General features: G+C 37.2%; 1 protein-coding gene across 1 annotated transcript in view; it reads right to left on the bottom strand.

Annotated features, from left to right (window-relative positions):
- Positions 1 to 1,190: 1,190 nt before the first annotated feature.
- Positions 1,191 to 23,693, bottom strand: part of LOC139127410 (uncharacterized) — a 29,959-nt gene continuing 7,456 nt past the window's right edge. Inside the window, exons 4-6 of the mRNA XM_070693331.1 lie at positions 9,612 to 9,896; positions 4,568 to 4,863; positions 1,191 to 1,583 (exon numbers count right to left, since the gene is read on the bottom strand). Coding sequence (XP_070549432.1) covers positions 1,191 to 1,583; positions 4,568 to 4,863; positions 9,612 to 9,798 — 876 coding nt within the window. The 5' untranslated portion in view covers positions 9,799 to 9,896. The remainder of the gene's footprint in view (positions 1,584 to 4,567; positions 4,864 to 9,611; positions 9,897 to 23,693) is intronic.

Raw genomic sequence — 23,693 nt, forward strand, 5'->3', positions numbered from 1 at the left:
AACCCATCTTTTATTGCAGGAAAATAACAATAAATGTGAATAAATGTATGTCTGTCGCTATTTTTTCGGTTTCAAAAAATATAGTTGAAATCAGTGAACTGAAATATAAGTTTTGGAATATTGTCTCAGATTTATTTTCCTTTGAGTTTTTTATACGAAAAAAATACTCCCCAAGTGCCACCAAATAACACCATTTTAATCTCTATTTTTCAAAAGCTCCAATGGCAGGAGGGGGACACCCCCCTCCTGACCTCCCCCACGACCGCTTATGCGGATCTCTTGTGGTGCTTTCGCACCACATCTTCCCCCTCTTGAAAAAAAATCCTACAGAATAACTGCATGTCACCAGAGCACTGGATACAGACCTGTACATCAGCCCTGCCACAGCAATTGGAACCTCCTTCCGACAAAGACTATACCACAGGGTTTAATCAGGGTCTGTACAGGGCCTGTCGCAGCAGCAATCCATTTTACTGTATAGATATTTAACTTTCCCAATTTTTTTTTTTGGGGGGGGGGTCACTCAAATTTTCTGTAGCAGAGGGGGGGTTACTCAAACACGTCATGGTTGGCAGGGGGGTTACTCGAAATTTTGGAGTTTCGAAAGCAATTCCTCGAACCCCCCCCCACGTCGTAAATAATGACGGCTCCCTAAGTACGTCTCTCTTACCCTATTTACAAATGACATAAAAGACCCTCCCCGAGCAGACAAGACATCAGCTAGAACCTTATTATTTCGGCCACGGGGAGAGCACTCTAAGTCTACTTCTGCTATCTATTTTTTATTCTGGGAAAAATGTTCTTTTGCATAGTTTTATGAAAAATAGATTATTTCTTTTGCCACCTGCATTCACGGAAAATAACACATGATCGTGCTTGCAGGTATGCCATGAAAAAATAAACGCGCTTAGCTTCCATTGTATAGTCTTAGTGTTCATAACTTTGATTCAATTTCAATTGCCAAAAAAGAACCGCATCTTGTAAACAATCCTACTAATACTTTATTGCACGCTGTACATAGTAGAGGAGATCTGGGCGTATCAGTGAACAGCAAACATTTAACTTTCAGTGTTTTTATTCCGGCAGCACGCCAGTGTTTAGTATGACAAACTCACTGTATTTGTCGTATGTCTTTGTAGTTGCATTAGAGAACATTAAATTATTGGGATATGTGACAGTTTGTAAAATATTTATCGGCATTTCATGTTTTGCCCACTGCTGGCGGGATAGGACGAGCCACTACGGTCAGATCTCCGTCTATAAATGACTGTCTTTTGACAATGATTGTATATTATTAAAATTATAACCAACTTTATGAGATGTTCTCGCAGAACATTGAACTTTTTTGGACCCCGAGCTTTTGAATTGGTAGTCGCTAATGGTATTATCGATCGTCTTCCTAATGTCTCCAAATGACTTGAATATTCACCTTTATGGTAAGATGTCCTTGTCATTTTCGTGATGGCATCATTGGCAACAGACCGACAATGACGATCCGATGCTCCTTCATTCTCAGCGATTTTCCGTGACAACATACCCCCCGTGATGGTTACAGTGTCCTTTTCAAAGGCAATGATAATGTCCTGTAGGTGAAATGAAAGGCCATTTAATTTTCATTAATATCCATCAATGCATTACTCACATTTCCACACACTTGACTGATTCCCTCTATTATAATAGCAATAGATAGGGATTCCGATTTTTAGTCCTATGAATGCTATAACAATTGAGAAGTCTACTTTAAATAATAACATGTTCCAATGAAGTTACGATGACACAGTATATAAAATTATAATAGGGATTATGGCTTTGCTATATTCATAGCTGACGTTGGAAAGGGATGCAAAGATTAAGGGCAAGAGCACTGATCCGTGTACACCACCGCACAGATTCACCTTCACTCGCTATGTTTAACCTAGACAGTGTCACATTAGTCTAAAAGGGAGAAAACTGTAGCTGAGATAACATTCTTGCGAACTTTTCTGGAATACAAAGTCTGACATTCGCCAATTGTGTCAGACGATAGCCACATCTAGGCAACGGAGGTAGGCAACATAATTGGACCAGCTGAGTTCTTTTTCAAGTCTCAAACCTACACAGGTAGCAGAAGGAGATGCTTTGATTGCAATACCTTCTTTGGGGAAAAAAAAACAAATTTTATGTGATTTGGTATTTTCTTGAGTTGTTCCTAGTACAAAAGCGCATATCTTGATATTTCGTAAAGTTGGGTTTGAGAGAATTGAAATGAAACCAAGTAGTTAAATGGTGATTTTCATGTTCCAGACCATCTTGAAGGATATCAATATCAGATATGGCTGACGCTTTGAGATGTTTGTGTCGTCAGCAATACATTAAATTGGTGTTGTAGATTAAAGCTATGTGGGGAGATAGTGGAAATATAAGTGAGAATAAAATCGGTAGCGATCCCATTGGATAGCTACCATCGCTCCTCACTCTAAAAGCTGCAATATACAAGCCGGAGGTCTGGCAAGGCTATGATAAAGCCTTCAATCTGAACCGCTGCCTGCTATCCGGACGAAATCAACGTGAGCAAGCCCAAAGCAAGACTTCCTGCATTTCAACAACACCTATATATCCGCCGTGCATCATGCTCCACCTGTGGTCAATATTACCATGTTAACACCGATTGCCAAAATGCCTAAGCAGTGCCAGTTATCCATTCTACTGGGAAAGCCAAGCAGTCAAGCAGCCGTCTGTCTAACCTAGGTATGCCGCTCCTTTCAATTGGGCCTGCGACACGATTCCAAGCCAAAATGGAGGACCACACAAATGCTCTGTGTGTAATGCAACTGACAGTTAGGCCTATACCCAGCAACAACACAACATGTCCACGCAAGAGCCATTCAACCCCTTTCAAGTGAGCGACCTCAAACCAATGACCATCACATCACCAGAACATCACAAATCTAAAACCAACGACACCAACCAATATTGCTACACTCTCTGCCACACGGCAAGGCCATCAACATGCCACAGCTCACAGCTTGGCTCATTTCATTGACAGCCACAATTGAGTGAAAGCATAAGTACCCTTTACTCATTTCTGTTCAATTTTGAGGCTCATTACTTGTTAAATTTGGGGGCACTGCTGTTGTGGCTGCCATGTGCTGTAACACTGTGACCATCAAACTGTTGTACATATCTGAAGAATGGCTCGACAAGATGCCTGACATCATGGAACCTGCCAGAAGCCTCTTTACGAGGCAGCAGGAGGATTTCCATGTTATGATCGCCAATGTCAACGGTACAGAGAACCCTATTGCATAATAACTTTTATTGCTCACTGATAGAGCATCAGAAGCCCTGGTGCCAGACGTGGACGCCATAACTATGTCCATGTACCAGACTTGATGCTTTGTTTGCAGTTCATCAGCACTGTTCTGTGCACAAATGCCAACCCTAGGAATGTAATACAGGAACTTTGAACAGGTACTGCTTTAAATTCACTCAGCTGGATATCACCTGGTGGCACTTGGTAATTCTCACAAGCCCCTTCCAGGGGCCACATGGCACATTAGCACTGCAGTTCCTTTGTCTACAGTGTGATCACAATGTTGGGGGAGGGGTACTGTCATTGACGTGCTATGGCAGCCCTATGTGTTTTCGGATCCTGTGAGAGACCCTATAGCAACTTTCTTGGTGCTATGATGCTTCCACACCCCCGATGTGGCAGACCGTGCATCCCCCGGTAACATGCTGCCCTCCCATGTGGCTATTCAAAATATGTGAGCGGCCTAAGGTGAAGAGGTGGTGATGACACATAGAGTGTGCCGTCACCCTTAGATTTCGGCCAAAACTTTGTTTCAGTGTCATTTTTTACGTTAATGAGTGATTATGGCTTTGCTATAATCATGGCTAACATTGAATTGAGGCACGGAGACAAAGGCCAAGACAGCTGATACGTGCAGGCCACCACACAATGTTTCGCCTAATCACCCTCTATTTTTACCCAGTATGTAACCCTATCTGCATTTGCTGCCTTCCCTCTTGATTGTTATCTCATCTCTTTGCTTTATCTCATATGAGTCATCGCCGGTTCAAATATCTGTACCGTCAATGTCATAATCCTGCCTGTTTTTAATACCTCTTGTACCATGCTCATGTTCACATTATAAAACTCCCATCAACGCTCTGCCATAAGAAACAATAAAATAATAAAAATGTAACATTGGTGTAGGGTAGCAGCTCACAAAATAAGGGAACTATAACTTATTTGATACGTTTGGACAACTAAAATCTCAGTAAAGTTCCAGTGGGTTTCTGCCATAGGCCTGCAGAGGGTGCCTGGTATCCATACTGCCCGATATGCGATGGATCCCCCAAGGGACCCAATGCTGCCTTTCAGGGCCATGCAAAGTCTCACGCCCCACTATGGCAGTACGTGCACCCCCTTATAAAATGCTGCCCTCCTCCTGAAGCCAGTCACTTCTACGAGTAGCCATAGGGGAGGTGGTGACATAATTGGGATATGCAATTGCTCAACGGTTTTTGGCTAAACTTTTGTCTCCATGTCGTCGTTCTTTTGTGTAAACAATCTTAAACTAACCTTTAGCTTCCTGAGATGCTTGATTCGAAGAGATGCATCAGTAATATGTTGTGTTTCTTCGGTGAACAGATCCATTGCTTTACAAAAGGCACGGTCATGGTGTTTAAGGATATCAATTTCATCGCAAGGTACATTTTTGGCAAACAGAGAGCCAAACTCTCTCTCATAGACCGAATTTGCCTTATTCACAGATGCTTCAAGCAATGACTCGACTACATCCTCCCAAAGCGACTCAATGCAAGGTATCCTTTCATCATTTATTGTTGAGATATACTCTTGAAGGAACTTTGCTAAATCTTGAGAGAGACAAAAAATAAAGACCCGATCAGGTAACAGAAATTAAGATATCATTTTTCAGAATTATGCATGGATATGACATAGTACTGCATATTTTAAAAAAATGATGTTGAGATATTATCAACGAATCACATTAGATGCTCATTTTCAACATTGCTTCACCGACAATTCAGATGTGCTGTCATTTTTTTCTAAACATGTTTACATAAGAACGAACTGCCTTATCCACTCATACTCATACCAAAATGTATTCATTCATACATGTAGACTACATATAAACATTCATCATACGTACGCAGTGCATGTTATGCATACGCAATAACAATGCATAAACACACACCGCATACATACATACATACATACGTACGTACATACATACATACATACATACATACATACATACATACATACATACATACATACTCAAAAAGCAAATATTGAGCCTCAGTTTGATGAAGCGGCAAAACCTTAAAATTGAGCCTCAACCTGGTTACAGCTAGTGATGCAAACATTATATATATATATATATATATATATATATATATATATACATACATATGCCTTATATAGGCACATCACGTACAAGTTAAAATGTACAAAAAACAGTGACAATTGACAGAGTCATATCTTGTCACTTGGAAGTCAATATAGTGCATATGAAAAAGGAGATACCGAAGACCTATCCTCGATTGATGAATATATTTTATTGCATCGTAAACAGCTAGATATCAATAAATTGCAAAGGGTTTGTTCCTTTTACCAAGTTGGAGAGAACTAGGTATGTTATGTACTGCTCTCGAAATGTCAAAATTCAAGTAATCTGCAAGAAACTGGTCGAGGCATATCTGTGAAAGGATACCAAAAATCAGAAGGCCAGATATGAACACAAAATGCCACTGTGTATGTCACACATGAGACTTATCATAGTCAGCTATTGATACCGCCAAATGCCTTTCGTGACTGTCATGGGAGCTGTGCATCAAACACAGCGCAGTTTGCTCAAAAATCTATTATTTGCACCAGTTCATTCAATTTTAATTAACTTGTTAACCCGATATTTAATATTGGTTGGGTTGACCTTAAAGCTTGTCAAACACCCGTAATTTGCTCGTTACAGAAGTGCTTATTTAGGCAAAATGTCTATAGATTGCTCGATTTCCTGATTTATCTTTTCTCACAATTTCAAAATTTCTAAAGATTCAACTCCAGCTGTCTATGTAAAATTTTCAGTAATTTTCAAATGTTCTTTAAATGCTTTATAACAAAACGAATTTTTTCTTGGCAATATATTTGTAGTTTTTTAAGAAGAGGCATTTTGGTTTTGCTTATCTTGTTTTTCGTTACTTTTTGTGTCAGTCTTTCAAACTCCTGGATAGATAACACAAAATGAAATAGTCGGTTTTTTTTTTCTACAACATACTCTTCTTTTAGTGAAATATTGCATTTCAGATAATTGCAAAGTTGTCAACTTTAATTAATTTATCATTAATACCAAAAAATGTGATTTTTCACCCCAAGATATACGTCTTCTTCATCCTTCAAGTAAACTATTGCTACCATACTAAGCTTTAGATTCTCTGCTTTTTGAAAATATACAGTATGATTAGGCTTTCTTGCTATCTTAGATGAGAAATAATCCTCTTAAAAACTGTTGGAAACATGCAGCTCCTCCTTAATTCTTTGCATAATCAACATCGCGAGCAAGAGACATCATATTTAAGTGCAGTCATTAATTAGGGATAGATATTTACACACAATTATTCCAGATTAAGGGGCAAACATTCTAGGAAAATGGGTTTTCCTCTATACCATTACGATGAAAATGTACAAAATATTACGGAAAGTCATTTAATAAGTCAATTAGCAACTAATCAATAGGATGTTGCTTGCTGTTTTCTCATTTTTTGCTCACGTGTTTACACACGTGAGCATATGTCGCAGCGATGTCTGTCTGTCTGTCTGTGTGTCCGTGTGTCTGTCTGTCTGTCTGTCTGTCTGTTGGTCCAATATCTCAAAAACGGCTTGTCAGATCAGAATCAAATCTGGTACATATATTCAGTTAGCAAATGGCAAGAACTGATTAGTTTTTGGTGGGTGTGGCTTGCATACTTTTTACTCATTTGCATAATTAATGATTTTAGAAAAAAACGGATATACATTAAAACGACTACACACAATTTGATGAGATTTGCTACAAATGTTGATCACACCAAGATATATCAGCAGTGGGAACCATTAAGGGGTGACATGAAAGATAGTTGCTAATATTTAATGAACTTTCCTCATTAGGGATATATGTCTAAATTAACTTGATTTTAGTTATTGAAACTTGCTATAGACATCAAAGATACTGTGATATAACATTATTGAAAGTCAAAAACATTTTTACTTCAGCCAATTCCTAATTTGCATATTAAATGAATTTTCATAATTAGGGATATTCATCTGAATTGACTTCATCAAAATTGATGTAACTTGCTATGTACATTTAAGACACTGTAATACATATTATTGAAAGTCATCAAGCATTTTCTCTTCAGCCAATTCCTAATTTGCATGTTTAATGAACTTTCCTAATTAGAGATATATATCTGAATTGACTTTACCAAAGTTGACAAACACTCTACATATATTGCAGATACCATGATACAACATTATTGACAATCATTAAGCATTTTTACTTAAGTCAATTCCTAATTTACATATTTAATGAACTTTGCTTATTAGGGATATATACTGGGATTTACTCGATCAAAGTTGGCAAAACATGACAACATTGATGATTATACCTGGTTAAAACAATATCGAAAGTCATTTCACATTTGCATATCAGCTAATTTACAATTTGCATATCTAATGAGCTTTCACAGCTCGGCATATATGGCTTGAAGGACTTGGCAAACGGTAATTACACTTGCTATATAAAATGGTGATACAATGACAGCAGTCAAAGAACTTTAATATTTTTATTTCAGCTAATTACATATTTGTATACTTCATGACCTTTGAGAATTAATCGGCGGTGATTATTGCTCATTATGTTGATCAAAATACTTTCAATGAAGTTGCAAACATGTGGCAAAGGTTCAAATTTACACTTAACTGTATGAAACACGTGAGCATTTTCAGTTCATATCTGGTAATATCAGGTAATCATCTGTACCACGTTACATAAAATTAGACGCACTGCTTCTGGACATTCACTCTTACATACGAAAACTAATTATATGTGCAAAGTAGCGACTAATTACTCTAAATACAATTTTTTATATGACAACACTGTGAGTGAAAGATCTGTAGCAAGTTGCTTCAGATTCCGCTGTAGTATTTCTGGACATACGATTCTAATACAAAAGCAAAGTATTTAAATACGAATTAGCAATTAAGCGACGTGATAATACTACATGTCTTTGAACGCTAATACAACACTCTAAAATCATTATGTGTCATTAAATTTGATGCAGTATTTCCTGATACATTACCCTAATAAGGAAATATAATTCTAGATGAAAATTAGAAATGAATTAACATGATACTGAAAACCTTATTGTACACTGTTAAAGCAATATCAGCTTAACATTTTCACCCAGTTTCATCAGATTTGTTGAACTATTTCTTCACATATCACCCACATTAGAAAATCATATTAAAATGCAAATTAGCAATTAAGTTACACAACGATGCCAATTGATTTGGCACGCTATGACAATCTGTGAGACCAAAATATGCACCACGTTTTATAACACTTGATAAAATATTTCTGGATATATCATCCTAATTATGAAAATTCATTAAATATGAAAAGCTGCATTTAATTGCCATGATACTGATATACTGTAAGGTCAACACACTATACATGTTTTATTGAATAAGCTGCAGTGTTTCTAAACATAACATACTAATTATGAAAGTTCATTTAATATGCAAACTAGCCATGAATAAACATCTTGCATCGAAATAAAGTACGGAGAGGTCAACATCTGTACCACATTTCATCAAATTGGATGCAGTATTTCTGAACACAGCACACGCATTAGGAAAATTCATAGATATGCAAAAAAAAACCCCAATTAATTGACATGACATTGACATTAACACGTCCAATGTCTTTGTACACTATTACAGGAGAGAGTTATACATCTGTACCAAAGTTTATCAGATTTGCTGCATTGTTTTAGACATATCACCCTAAATAAGAAAATTCATCAAATGTGCAAATTAACAATTGATTTGATACTGTTGAATGTATTTTTGCCACTATTACGGCACCAAGAGATGAACTTCTTTACGAGGCTTTATACAATTAGCAAAAGAATATCTCAATGTATAAGCTAATTACAAAAAATGAAGAAATATGCAATTAACGATTAATTCACACAGTACTGTCTTTGCTCGCTCTGTAGCCAGAAGCTGTACAAAGTGTGTTCAAAATTTGCAAAGTCTTTCTTGAAACAAAGTTCTTTTTAAAAAATCACTAATTATGCATATTAGCACAAGATATGCATAACACATCAAAACAATGGACGGGCATATGTATGTCATGTTGTTTTATCCTTTTAGTCAAATTAAAACTTAAACTAGAATTCGCTCAGACATGTCTATGATATTTGCGTGAACAGATTGACGGGCGCACGAACAAATTCATGGAAGGCCGGAACTCAAACCCTCAGCCCCATGGACATTATCCAAGGGGATTAAAATACATTTGAATCGACACATAGAAAACTAATCTTCAATTTACACTTACGTGATCCATGCATATTTCCAACTTGTGGCCATGCTTTTTTTGGTTTCATCATCCTCTTCAGTTTACGTCGAAACGTTTGAATACCTTGCGCAAACTCTTGGTTTACCCCTTTCGCATTCTGTACACTTCCCATGTCATTTAGCTTTCCAACAACCTCAGCACGTGATGATGGTATTGGTAGCTTCATCGCGTCAAATACAGGGAAGAAATCCACGATGTCTTTCTTCAGTTTTGACTGCTGCTCCCTTTTACCTCGTCCACAGAGTATTCATTTGTGTTCACAATCTAGAAATAACGAAGAACATTAACACAGAGCCATATCATTATGCAGGAAAATTATAATCAAAACATATTAACGAAATACAAAATCAATGATCCATAGATGATATTTTATAACGAGAACGATCAGTTTCCTTGAGTTTCAAAAAATATCAGTTCGTTTTTAGTCAAGTTCTCGTCGTCGTTCCTCTCACAAAATCATTTAGGGAGTTTGCTTCGTGATGCGGTAGAAACATGCCAAATGTCGATACTTGGCAATAAACTGATGATGTAACAAATGATTTACGCTCACAAACGGAAAAGAGCATACATGGTCATTGCGGCAATTCGTAAGTCTAAAGCTAAAATACAAATAACCTCATTTCAATAAACTTCATGATCTCCGACAACTTCAAATTCAAGGCCGACGCACAATTTAGGTTAGGTATGTTCAGTTCAAGTTATTGCTGCAACAATTAGATTACAAAGTGGTCTATATGATATAATATTACATCAGGTCATCATGATGCCATTGATGCCATTGGACGGCAGCCTTACCTGGCTTTTGTAATGACCTGTTTTATTCGGTTTACATTGTGATTCACCTCACCATACGTATTTTATTTATTTTGTCGTTGATGACATAAAAAGTGACCCATGCACGATTCGACCCAATATCCGCCGAATACATTTCGGATGCTCTACCATCAGTTAGAATTACTGTGGTCGGTCATGTCACTTAAACGGGGCTCTTCATTTCATGTGCGTGTACATTGGGTTTTGGCTAAACTCATTACCTGATCTTTCTGACTAAGGATCCTCTGGATTCAACATGAACTCGCACAGAATTCGCCAACTTAGGAATTGATATTTTGGGGTAATGAGAATCAGTCATAGGAATGATGCAAGACCAGAGAGGTGTAATTCTTGGGGTTTGAAATTGTGGCCTCACCTAACAACACGAATTTTATTTATTTTGTAGTAAATGAAATGAAAAATGACCCATGCACGACTCGAACCAACATCCCCGAATACATTTCTGATGCTCTACCAACTCAGCTAAAAGATCAGTCTTTACTGTGGAGTTCCTGTCACTAAGATGGGCTCTTCATTTCATGTGCATATATAGTGAGTTTGGCTAAGCTCATTACCTTATCTTTCTGCCTATGTTAGAATATTTTATTGTTTTTATTATTTGTAGAACAGTCTGTATAAACTATCATAATCCATAATGGGTAAGCGTACCCTGCTGGTATGCAACACTTGTCAAGATTGAACGAAAGCGACAAAGTGATTGTACGGTAATTCAGCTAGCTTCCAGATTACTGCTGTGAGTCAAAGCCAAAAATACCGTCGCTTATCCTTTAAGTAAAAAGTTTGTCATATTCGGATATAAGATCTCCATATCTACTATATAACTTCTAAAATGATCTAGCAAGCCTACTCTGTGAAAATTCCTGCCTCAAAACGCTGTGTCTGATTTGATAGTCTTCGTATACATCACAAGCTCTGCAGTATCTCAGGAGTTGTGAAATGTATACACCATAAGCTAGACCCGATGGAATATTACTGGCTAAGTATGGAAAGTTAATGGATTCAAAATTAAAATCGTCCCTTTTGTCACACAGCTTAGTATGCAATTTTGTCTAATTTCAAAAACAGACGCTGCACCCACACTTTCTGTAGTTTCTTCTATGAAGGTCATTAGAAATATCAGAATTGATCAAATTAAACAGCTAATCAATAAAACTATTGGTGTTACTAAAAACGTTGCAACTCTTTTACACGCAAACTATAAAGAAATGCATGAACTAAGCTTCATACAAATACAAAATAAGTCTACAAGAAGTGGTGCACAGTTTATTTCTATAGGAGTGCCTTTAGTTTGTCTGATTGTCGTTTCAAGCGAATGCGACATATATATATATATATATATATATATATATATATATATATGTGTGTGTGTGTGTGTGTGTGTGTGTTGTTGTAAAATAGGAAGTGTAGCATCTTATTATTTCTGTGTTTCTGTGTCCGTGTGTTTGCATTTTGTCGTCACTGTTATTACTAAAATAGCGTCAGTTGTGTTTGAGAACTATGTATTCATACCTACGACTGCCATTCTTGTGAAAATAGCTTGCTAAGACAAACTAGTTAAAAGCTAGTTGTGAGGTATTTTGGCATACAGTGTAGAAATTTTTCAGAATCCACATCTCATAATCGCACTTCTATCATAAACCTTGTCGCAATAAATACATACCAGATTTTTGGTGGATAAAATTGTGGTCAAGAGTTGTGACAAGCACCTCATTATACATCTGCTGGAACTAGCTACGAAACGTTGCTTATATGGATTCTTGTGAATTTTGGGAACTCAATATTAGGTTAGCATTGTCATCATTCGTCGGCTAGCTGCCAAATTCATTCTAATACTGATGAATGATTCTGAAATATTTCCTCTTCAGATGGATTGAGAGACAGTAGGTGGTATACTCTCTCCTGGATTAATTTTCATTTCATTCATCAGACACTGAATGAAGTATTGCTTGCAGAAAGACGATCTTATTAGAAGCCTTGTACGCGGGAAAAACAAAATATTTATTATGCAATGCATCTAGGTATTCACTTATGGTAGAGTCATCAAATGATATGCAGTGATGATGACAATTGAAGAAAGACGACGTGAAATGCGTGATCGAGCTTTATCTCTGACTGTATATAACAAGTCTGAGAAACACTCAACGTTTTCTTCCTTTAAAAGCCAATTTCTATTCATAAGCCTCCGTAGCATCCATAACTATTGTAAAATTATTGTTCAAGTTTATAGTTTGTGGCTCACGATATTTAGGGCCATACTGGAACAACTGCCGAAGTTTATTATTCGTGACGATGTTTAGGTCACCAGTTATTACATGACCATACGGCTTGTAACTTAAGGAAGATGACATTCAATCACAAGTAATGCCATAAGAGTTCTCCAGGTCTACATCCCTCAATACTGTTGTAATTAAAAAGTTTCCTTCCTATGCTTCTTGTATATGTGTCTGACACTATAGGGCTTGCTGGAATTTAAAATATGGTGGAATTTTATCCACGACATTCTTGTTGTGTAAAATATTGCTGATATAAATACTCTTAATTCCTTTGTAAACAAACCGTACAGGGAAAAACCTCTGCTGACTGCTAATGCATTCTGCTCGGAACAGGTCTAATGTGCTATAGATAGGTCATTTGAAATGCTTGGACCCTACAGGATAGTTTTCGACTTAAATTGTGTATCACCTGCACGTATACGTTTATTCAATTGCCGTCATGTTTTGATGAATTTTTGTCACGTAATAAGATGTTTTTGCTCTGACTTTCGTTCTCAATGGCGAAGACCTGTTATGTAACCAAGATGATTGGCAGTTATCTAGTACGTTGTTGATGTTGATGCTCATCTCTTTCCGCTCATTTATGTAATGAAGGATAACAAGGCGTATGAGGAGAGAAATTCTTCATAATGTGGTTCCAGTTCAATGATGATACATCTGTATCGTTTCAGAGTATCAATCTTTATTTACATATCAATCATCGCATCCTAGGTAAGATGAGATGTGTGTGATAAGGAGCATATGGTACACATGATGATATGGTACAGGACAGGATAAAAGAACTATAAGCAAACAATCAAAAATACATAGGGAAACATGTCATAGGTTATATCAATTTACTTCCTTCTGATGTTTATGCATTCATGTAAATATTTGCTGATGGTAAGTATTTTGAACAAGTTTTTATATTGGGTCCTCGTTGTATTAACCTCTGTGTTACGATTTTGCCCACTGTACGGATACGTCTATTCAAAAGCTGTATATATGACACTGAAGTACTAATAAGCCTTCTATTTCCAATTTGTTAAACCGTTCACACACTCTTTCATCTTTCAATAACCTTTCCATGTGTTTATCTATTTCTAGTAAAAAAACATTGTAAAACATTGTACATGAGAAGAATGTGCCTTGGAACAGATATTCGGACTTTCAAATTTGACAATTGATAGCAGATCTGTACCTGCGCGGGATTCATTTCACAGCCATTGATATAAGGAAGATTTTCACTGTCTTAGCTTTTCAACATTCGAAAATAAACTCTTAGTAGAGTTGACACTGGGATGGCGGCCGTTTTATAATTAAATATCGGTAGTTTGTTCACTTGTAAAAACCTTTGCAAGTTACCTCTTTTTCTATTCCTGATTTGGTTGTAGGAAGATTGCGAGTTTGATTAAGGAAGGTTTGAGAGAAACGTCGTCAGCATTTCCCCGCAGCTTTGGCTATTTATTACATTAAGGTAGAACTCCTGTTTACATTTTCTTTAGTACTATGCCTAAGTAAAAACTCCGAAATGTTTGGCCCTGCAGTGGTTCTGGTATTTTTTTATCTCCAAAGCCTAAAGAAGCAGCATTTATATAATGTCACCCGGGCACTCTCGAACTCGGGCGTTTAAATATTCAAAATGGATTACTGCATACAAGAAAACCCTAGACCGACTAGAGACGATCCGGGACGACCACAGCCCTTTATGCCGATGATCGAAAAACAACACTTTTGCGCCATCATTGTCTAAATTCACAAAACATGCACAAAACATGCAGAAAAAAGCGTTTAGTCTTTTGTACTAATATTGTATTAGTACGATATAATATAATACTGCATTAATGTTGTGAATATCAAATGTCTTCTTTATGTAAATGACATCAAATCATGACTTAAATTTAGCTGAAATATTTCACTTTTAATATTGCGCTCGATCTTTAACACTTTTGTCGACATCATCATTTGATATGATGCGTCTCTTCACTATTACATGTGTCATATGCATCCTGTACTGTTCCCATGCACTAGTCAACGCAAATTGTTTATAATGAAGGAACGGCAAAGAAAGTCAACCGATATAGCCCCTCACTCCCATAGGCAACCACAAAAGTAACAGTGTAATCCGTAGAGTAGGTCATAGCAAGTTTGACGATGTCACATATGTTGACTTGTAAACTTAAATCCTCATATAGAGTAGCCCCCTAAAATATACAAAGTATTTACAAAGTATTTTCAAGAACAAGATTTAAATTGACATCGAGTTATTACGATAGCAAACCTTTAAAACTGCGATAACTTCCAACATCGCACGCCGCTTGCTATGCTCTGAAGATCACACGCGACATTTGAACGATATGTTATACAGTATAGGCTGGCCGCGAAAGCGGGGTTAATGTAATAACAATAATTTTAATATTGCAGACAAGTACAACAGGAACTCTGAATATCACTAAAGGAAAGTAATCACAATCATACCAATTTATAAACCAAAACAATAGGTCAGAATTTGTAAGACTATAGTTGTAAACATAGACACAAAACAGCACAGAACAGACAGTAAATAGACGGTACACAAACAAAGTCAAATTCATGATAGAAAGATATATGGGCCTCTGGTCAAAAGACCAAAAAGTGATGTCTGGTGTTTCGCAAATAGTAAGCGCATCCGACAACTTAGCAACTTCTTAATACTGCAATATCAAGCTCTTATACATTTCCTGTGAACGGCTCCACTTTGCTCTGAAATTTGACTTGCTAACAACACAGGGAGTGGCGCAGCGTGTGTCAAATTGAACTTACAAATACTGACTAAGGGGGTCTGGCTGTCCTCCTTTCGTCTTGGGTCGATTCGGAACGGGTTTTCCGACAGGCCGAGAGTTTATATCGTCTGCATTTTACACAAGTGTTTTCATCTCCCGCCCGTCGATCAGTATTTATCAGTTACTGATTTGCGTGCATATTTGTTAAATCGAGGTTCAAGGTCATCATGGTCATGTGACCTTTAGGCAGGAACCTTTGGTTTAATTCCTATCCCTGTCCACCTAAAATTAACGCCATTAGCTAGCTTAGAATCACATAACTGCACAATTAATGAGGTACGGGGTGATTGTAGTGTCACCAGGCAGGGGATAAGACTAATTCAAGCAGTTAAAGCTAGAAACAGATGCATTTGCTTTATGGATTCATCTGCACTGATAAGTCGTTATACGAGCTTTAACGGTTCCAATATATGCATGAAGTGGTGACCTGCGAAATGTGTTTACGAAATCTACTGTTGGGGTTATTATGGTACAGAACTGAACAAAAATCACAGAGAGGGAGGGACCGTGTTTTTCAGAATGCTGCACGTCCATAGTGACCCTTCAAAAGAGTTTGCAAGGAAAAACATGGCCAAATTTTCATGCATACAGTGACCATCCTCTACGTATCACTTTTAACATCAATAACATTCGTCCCTTATTCTTGACCTTATTTGCAAAAAAAAAAAAAAAAAAAAATGATCAATCGAAATTATGTACCATAACTTTTTAAACCTGATGACCAGGCTGCAACATTGCAAACATAAAGTTTAAGCCATGTCAACTTAGAGAATAACATTTTGAAAGTATCATTTTTCAAAATTTTCTATAATTTATGACCTGTCGTATACATCTAACTATGGCTATATCTTCGCTTATACAAGAGTTCCGAAAGGGCTGGTGTCCATTGTACAATAACTGATATAAGGCCAAAATACTTACCTGCATTCGGGGTTGCCGCTGAAGGTTGACTGTCATATCTTTCTGTACCTCATTAATTATTGTACATAATTATATGATTATAGGCTAGCCAATAATTATGTTTGATTATATGTGAACAGGAAATTTTGCGTTCAACTAAAGTAAACGTATAGGATGGCTCTATTTCTTCAAATTTTATTGCTTCAGCTTCGTTGAACTACTGTTACAATAATATAATGTATCAATGGGTGATTAAAAGGTGATAACTTCCAGTAGTGATCGATGCACTCTGTGTATACGCATACACGGTGTTGCATACATACACATTCACAAGCAGTAAAGTAAAGAGATTAATTCTTACTGTGATATATGTGACTTTGGCGGGAATGAATAGGAGTGTTTGGCCTTTTTAGTTAGAGATGAATCACGTCATAAAAATTACAAAAATGTGTAAACACAGGATATTAGAAAGGAAATGACTAGAAGATAATCTACCTTCATTGTCAAGGTATTTTATGAAATAGTAATCTTTGCATAAAATTTCTATATACCCAGATAGAGCTCCGATTTTGGCGGACAGCGATGATTATGTTAGCCAGGTTTCTGCCAAAATATCATGTTACCAGGATGACTTTTGACGTCGATCAACGAATACCCTATAAATCAGTTGCCAAAGACTTTGGCATTTCGAGGTATAAAGGATTTTGTGGATGCCTAAGTATGTGCGCTAAAATGCCTCTTAACCTGACCATTGATGCAACTATATTCTATTCTTGAAATTATACAAAAGAGTATGGAATGTGTTAAATCAGACGCTATCTCCCATGGGTAATTTAAACTATAACACATGCATGTACTTCTCATAATGAAACACCTGCTCTCCTTCCCTTTAATTTCTGTCCAGTCCCTTACTGTAATAGCCTAGGCCCCTACATGTAGAATTCGTCAACTCACATAATACCGCAGATAACTACTCCAGAAGGTGCTGTTTAAGCCCTAATGGTGATTTTTCAGTATAGGTAAATCGATAAAGTAAACTGGAGTGAAAATCATGTGGTTTTAGGTGAATATGCATAACGGGAATCGTAAAATTTGGCAAGTGGACACATGGCCTGGGGCTTTAAAAACGTGTACCTCAATGACTTGTCACATCGACCCCTAGTTCTTTCCCTTACGGAAAGCAAAAGAGTAGATCTACGGATGATCTGCAAATGACTTTCCGTAGATCTAGAGCAGGGTTTGTTGATGAAGGGCTAAAGCAGTTTTCTACATACAGTTTTGTCTACATATATCGTCCGTACTGGACAAGGCTATTTGTACAATTTGCCTTTCCCTTCATCTACGCTTGATCTACACTTTATCTACCGACCAATCTTAGATCATTACCATCTACAAAGTTCACTTAGGTAAACAAAGGGTAATCTACATGTACTTCAACAGCATCACCTTTTCTACGTTTTAAGTAAATCGAAAATCTTAGGAACAGTACTGGTGCTTGCTGCATGACCAATAATCCAGTCCCTTCAAATTCAATGATAAGAATAATGCAGGAGACTTCAATATAAAGCCAAGGCATTTTACCTTTCGTTTACATGCATATTGTAATTATGATGCAGAAACATGCATATTGTAATTATAATACAGCATGAGAATACAGCACGAACTGATGCACTCGCCTCTGCTCTCCAAAATAACGACAGCGCTAATTTCTAGAATAAGGTGCGTGTCATCAACAAAACTTCAACACCCTTATCGTCGACCGTTGGCGGTTGCTCTGGCAATGATAACATTGCACATATGTGGAGGGAGCATTACGTTTCACTATTGTCTCGTAAACAATAATAATTATGCAGATTATGTTAAATCATTTATCAACTCGCGTGACACGCCAGAGGATATTCCTATAATACATGTTAATGAAATCAGCGGTGCGATCAGTAGTCTTCCATCTGGAAAGGCTGCTGGTGCCGACGATTTATCTTGCGAACACTATAATTTGCAAGTAGCAGACTTCATGTCTTGTAGCTTTTGTTTATTCTGCATTTTTGTCTCATGGTTATTTACCTGGTGACTTTATGACAACAATTATAAGGATAAAACGGATGATCTAACCAGTAAAGATAATTACAGACCTATAGCATCTCAACTTCTTCCTCCAAAATTGTGGAAATTATCATTCTTAATCGTTGTAAACGTTATCTGTATACAGAAAACTTTCAATTAGGGTTCAAACAGGGGCACTCAACTGATCTCTGTATTAACTTCTGAAAGAAGTTATCAACTACTATAAGATGTACAACAGTTTGATATTTGTCTGCTTCCTTGACTCAACGAAAGCCTTCGAGCGCGTGAACCACTGGGCTCTTTTGAGAAGCTTATTGATAGAGGTGTTCCGTGGTATGTGATACGTATCTTGCTTGTTTGGTACCGGACACAGAAATTTTTCGTCCTATGGTGTACTGTGAAATCCTCATTGTTCAATGTAAAGAACGGTGTCCGTCAAGGAAGTATGCTTTCGCCTTCGTTATTTAATGTCTACATGGATGAGATGAGCACTCGTCTTAAATCTTCAAAAAAGGGTTGTTATATAAGGGGACAAATGATAAACCACCTCATGTACGCTGATGACCTGTCACTTCTATGCCCATCTATCAAAGGTTTACGTGACTTAGTCTTAATCTGTGAGAAATATGGTATCCGGTCTGACATTATCTATCATTAAATAAAATCCAAGTGTATGTATTTTATACAGCGTAAAAGCTCAGTCAAATTAGAGAAGCTTCCTTTGAAAAAATTGGAACCAGCCAACTACAAGTTGTGCAACACAATGTGTATTTGGGTTATTACATGACTGATGATTTCCTTGATGACCAAGCAATTATGCGGCAGACTAGGGGCCTTTATATCCGCGCAAATACCTTGCTTCGTAAATTTTCTTACTGTTCAGATCATGTTAAACTGTTTTTGTTCCGAAGTTTTTGTACCAATTTGTATTGTTCGAGGCTATGGTCTTCTTACACCAAGAAAAAACTGAATTCACTTCGGGTAGCTTACAATAACGCTCTCCGAATTATTATGGGCTATGCTCGTGACTGCAGTGCCAGTGCTATGTTTGTTTTCAATAGTATACCGACATTTGAAGCTCTCAGACGTAAATCGATGTACAATTTCTATGAGCGTCTTAAAGACCATCCTAATGCTATTATTTTAACCGTCCTCAAGTCGGATGCTCTATTGCATTCTAAAATATATCTGATGTATAGGCAACTGATGTATTTTTAATAGTTTTAGCTCTTTTTTACTACAGTCTAACACCTCTTTTTGTGTGTTGTGTATTTTTAAAAGTCTATGGGATTGTGTACTTTTTTTGGTATGATATCCTGAAATAAAGCTTATTATTATCATTATAAAGGTCTTATGGAAATTAAAAAAAATACCAAACAACCAGCAAAAATGGAGTTATATATCAATGAATACGAAAAACATTCATCACTGAAAAATCTGTAAAATTCAGCTTGTTTTAGACAAGACTAATAACTAAGCAATGTGTAAGTTAAGATTGTTAAACATAATGTTTTGCCTAACTAAGACTTTCAAGTGTAAGATACTGTAGTCACTTGTGAATCATGTGCAAATCAGCAACAAGTTGTATTCGGTATTGTTATCATTGCCACTGGAATCAACGGATTTAACTGCATAACCTTGATACAGCAAGGACTTGTGTATGTAGTAGCATTTAGTACGTTTACAACACAAGTCAACTTTAAAAATTTATAGTTCTGTTTAGATGTAATTTATTTACCTCGACGATGAATCCTATTGGAATTTATGGAAGAATACGCGTATTGAACATCTTTACGTGTCATTCGCACTTGCAGTACGTGAATGAACTGAATGACATTCGATTTCCAGATCAACTGTAAACAATGACTTTGTGCGCAAGTGCAATCAGTAGGCCCAATGTTTTAATGTAACGGTTAAGTTGCAGAATTGGGGAGAGCAGCCGGTTAACCGTTCCTGTTACTCATAGAAAGTTATTTTTCAAGCACGTCTACGTTATCTATACACCTTGAAAGCATCTTTTTAGCGACATCAATTCTCTTTTTCATAGAAAGTGTTTCAATCGAGAGTGACATCATGTTGAGAAATAGGTTTGCAAGTGGACAGAGAGTTTTCTACTGGTTATGCACAAGGTCGCCTCGTATTGAGGTAAACATGGCTTATTGATTTGTTTCAATACCACGACAATATGAAGTTTGATGGTGCACCACGTAGAATATTTCAGTTTAAATTTTCTGAATGAAGCGTTGTTGAATTGAACAGAAAAGCTTCAAATTACTGTGTTTGGTCTGTACTTTTAGCCACAGAACCCCAGATTTGGGGATATGTCCGGTACCAGCAATTTGACTGGATCCAAAGCAATGACATCATGCATGGTACTTCTCATTATGGAAGGGGGATATTGCCAGTTACGTGTATCCAAAAAAAGTTATTAAGTGCTTCAAGACTATATTATATCTGGCTTTCTCAGCTGCTTATTTATCTGAAATTCTTACTAAGTAATTCAATCGCAAATATTAGAAACATCTGTGCAATTACAAGCCAACCGTAATCACATTAGCATTCGCTTTGGCCCCACAATAAAAATGGTTTCCGCCAGCGCGGCCACTTAGTCCGAAATGTCAACAAAAGGTGGATCGTGTTCTTCGCCAAGCAGAGTTGACGGATATTTTCCAATGTATTGAGGGCTTCCAACAGTTGCCGAGTAATAATATGGTACATTGCTTGACTTGGGATTGATGGCTGTACAATTACCTGCACTGTGTTTACCACTATTGGGAGTATTTTTACCTTTGCATGACAGCAACAATGATGAACTAGATTCAAATAGGTAGCGTTTCAGATAGCCACATGCCCAATCAAATGTTGAAATATTTTTTGACAGCATGTTGTTTAATTATCAACGTAATTATCAACGTAATTATTGCTCACAAATTACCAGATCAAGTGATACAATATAATTTTCGTCGAAGGAAGAATTTGTGATCGCCAGTGTTGCCAAAGGCTTTTGACACGTTTGGTAACAATGAACTGTATCAAAATATCACAGCGTGTGGCGCGTCATAAACTCAGAGGTAAGTAATCATACAAAGCGTTCACCTACTGACTAATTATCTACTGTAAAATATACAATATTTCACTGACTTTTCAACACACACTGTTGTACGTGATAAGCTACTTGACTATCAATTTAAAAAGACGATGAAAGTACTCCCGACTCGGCATGAAGGTATTTAATCAGTACCAGTCACTCACGAACTGGACTAGTTTGGCATCCGGTGGTACTACTACAGCGCACGAAGAAACAGGAAACTACGTTATGTAGATATACTTCGTGCAAAAACATCAAAACTTTCAGAATATAGTACTTTAAGTGATTTTTACAATAAAATGAAGACGGCAATGAAATATTCAGCAGAGATGAAGACGAGCACGTGTTTCCTTCGGGGCTATTTGCGCGTAAATGATGAGTGACCTTGGTAGTAATATATTCGTTCACGTCGCCTTGTGTCAATAATAAAAAAGTAGCTGGCCAATGGCGGTTGCCAAAATATGTCATGTGACATTATTGTTGGGCGTGTCCTTAGGACATGCCAGAATTTCCCGTCAAATGTAATATGCCAAAAAGAAGCATGTTCCTGCCCATTTTACCTTATATACAGAGTGATCATGCAACATTTTAGTGTCAGAGTTCAGTAGGAGGAGACCAGACTGTATTGCATATGATATGATTGGATAGAACGGTGTTTACTGCCCTCAATATGAGGAATTTGACACGTGTCACTTTACAATTTTATGCCTGTCATCACGATCCGATGACGTTCTAAAGTTTGACAAGGGTACAGCCTAGATGGTGGGCAGCTTGAAAGAGCATTTTGTCCGGACTGACCCACTGGAAATTCAACTTCATTGCGGTATGTGTTTTCGTATTTCAGTGGTGTGTTGAAGTGGTTGAAATTGTACAGTATTTTACGTTTTTACTCTTCAAACCAGTCGTCGCGTTAGAATTCCATCCAATTTTACAACGTGGGTTTTTAATGTCAACGGTATTACACGCTGATGACAATATTGTGTGTATTTCATTTTTGAACACAAAAGTACACGCTCACGAAAATGTACTGCTCCAACCCCCGGAAATAGTGCATGTTGGATTCTACTATTGACAGCCCAGTAAAACTATGCAAGAATGACCACCAACAGGTTCCATCCGATGGCGGCATGTTACTGTACATAATTCTACTTTCTGGTTCAAAACTAAATAAACTCTGTGATCTGTACGACCTCTTAAAAATCCGTAAAGTCAACGATTTTGACCAATTTACCACCTATGGTTTCTGACAATGACGCATTCGACCACCGAGCTGACCCACTCACAATTAGTCAGAAAGGTATTAATCGTAATCGTACACGTGTCTTCGCATATCTCTCGTTGGACACAAAAGTTCACGTTTTTGAAGTTGTTTATTGCAAAATAAGCTATTTTTAGCTACCGGATTTTTTAAAAATGATCATGGCAATACAACTCAGTAATTTTGTGGCATATGGCTTTGATGGTATTCTTTCGAACTTGGGCCACAACGTCGGAATAATAATACACACGAAGCATCGCGAATTTGTGTTGAAATGCCAAGTTGAGTGAGTTATTGTTTTCCACTGATCAGCGAGTCTCGCAGAGAACGCCATTTTTGCCCAAATTACCAATGATACAATGATACCGGAAATCAGGGGTTCTGTGGCAGACTGTTTAATCATGTAATAGTTAGTAAAGCAACGGTTACCTCATTTTTGAGCGGTAACAGTCCAGTCACGATGAGAACAACAGTTAAATTTACTCTATTTCGAACTGTATACCACTCATCGGTCTCTAGATTGCTTTTTGAGTGTCAGATATTTCATCTTATGTAATGAGATTCCATGGTAGCATGGTGCTCATTGAAGTCGCCACCCACTTACATCCAGACGGGGTGGTTGTGACAAGTATGAAGTTATTGTCTTTACACACAGCAATATTACACTGTATATAGGATGAAAGCTGGTCTGATCTGAATTCCAATCTTGTGATACCCATAGTAATGTGTAAATAGCCCCAATTCACCCTTGTCACATCATCGATATTGGGTAACATTGAATGACATTATGTAACATTGACATGTTACATAATACACTTCTCGTTTTTGGAATTTTTGAATGAT

The sequence above is a fragment of the Ptychodera flava genome, chromosome 3 (assembly GCF_041260155.1).
Source record: "Ptychodera flava strain L36383 chromosome 3, AS_Pfla_20210202, whole genome shotgun sequence".
Classification (NCBI taxonomy): Eukaryota; Metazoa; Hemichordata; class Enteropneusta; family Ptychoderidae; genus Ptychodera; species Ptychodera flava.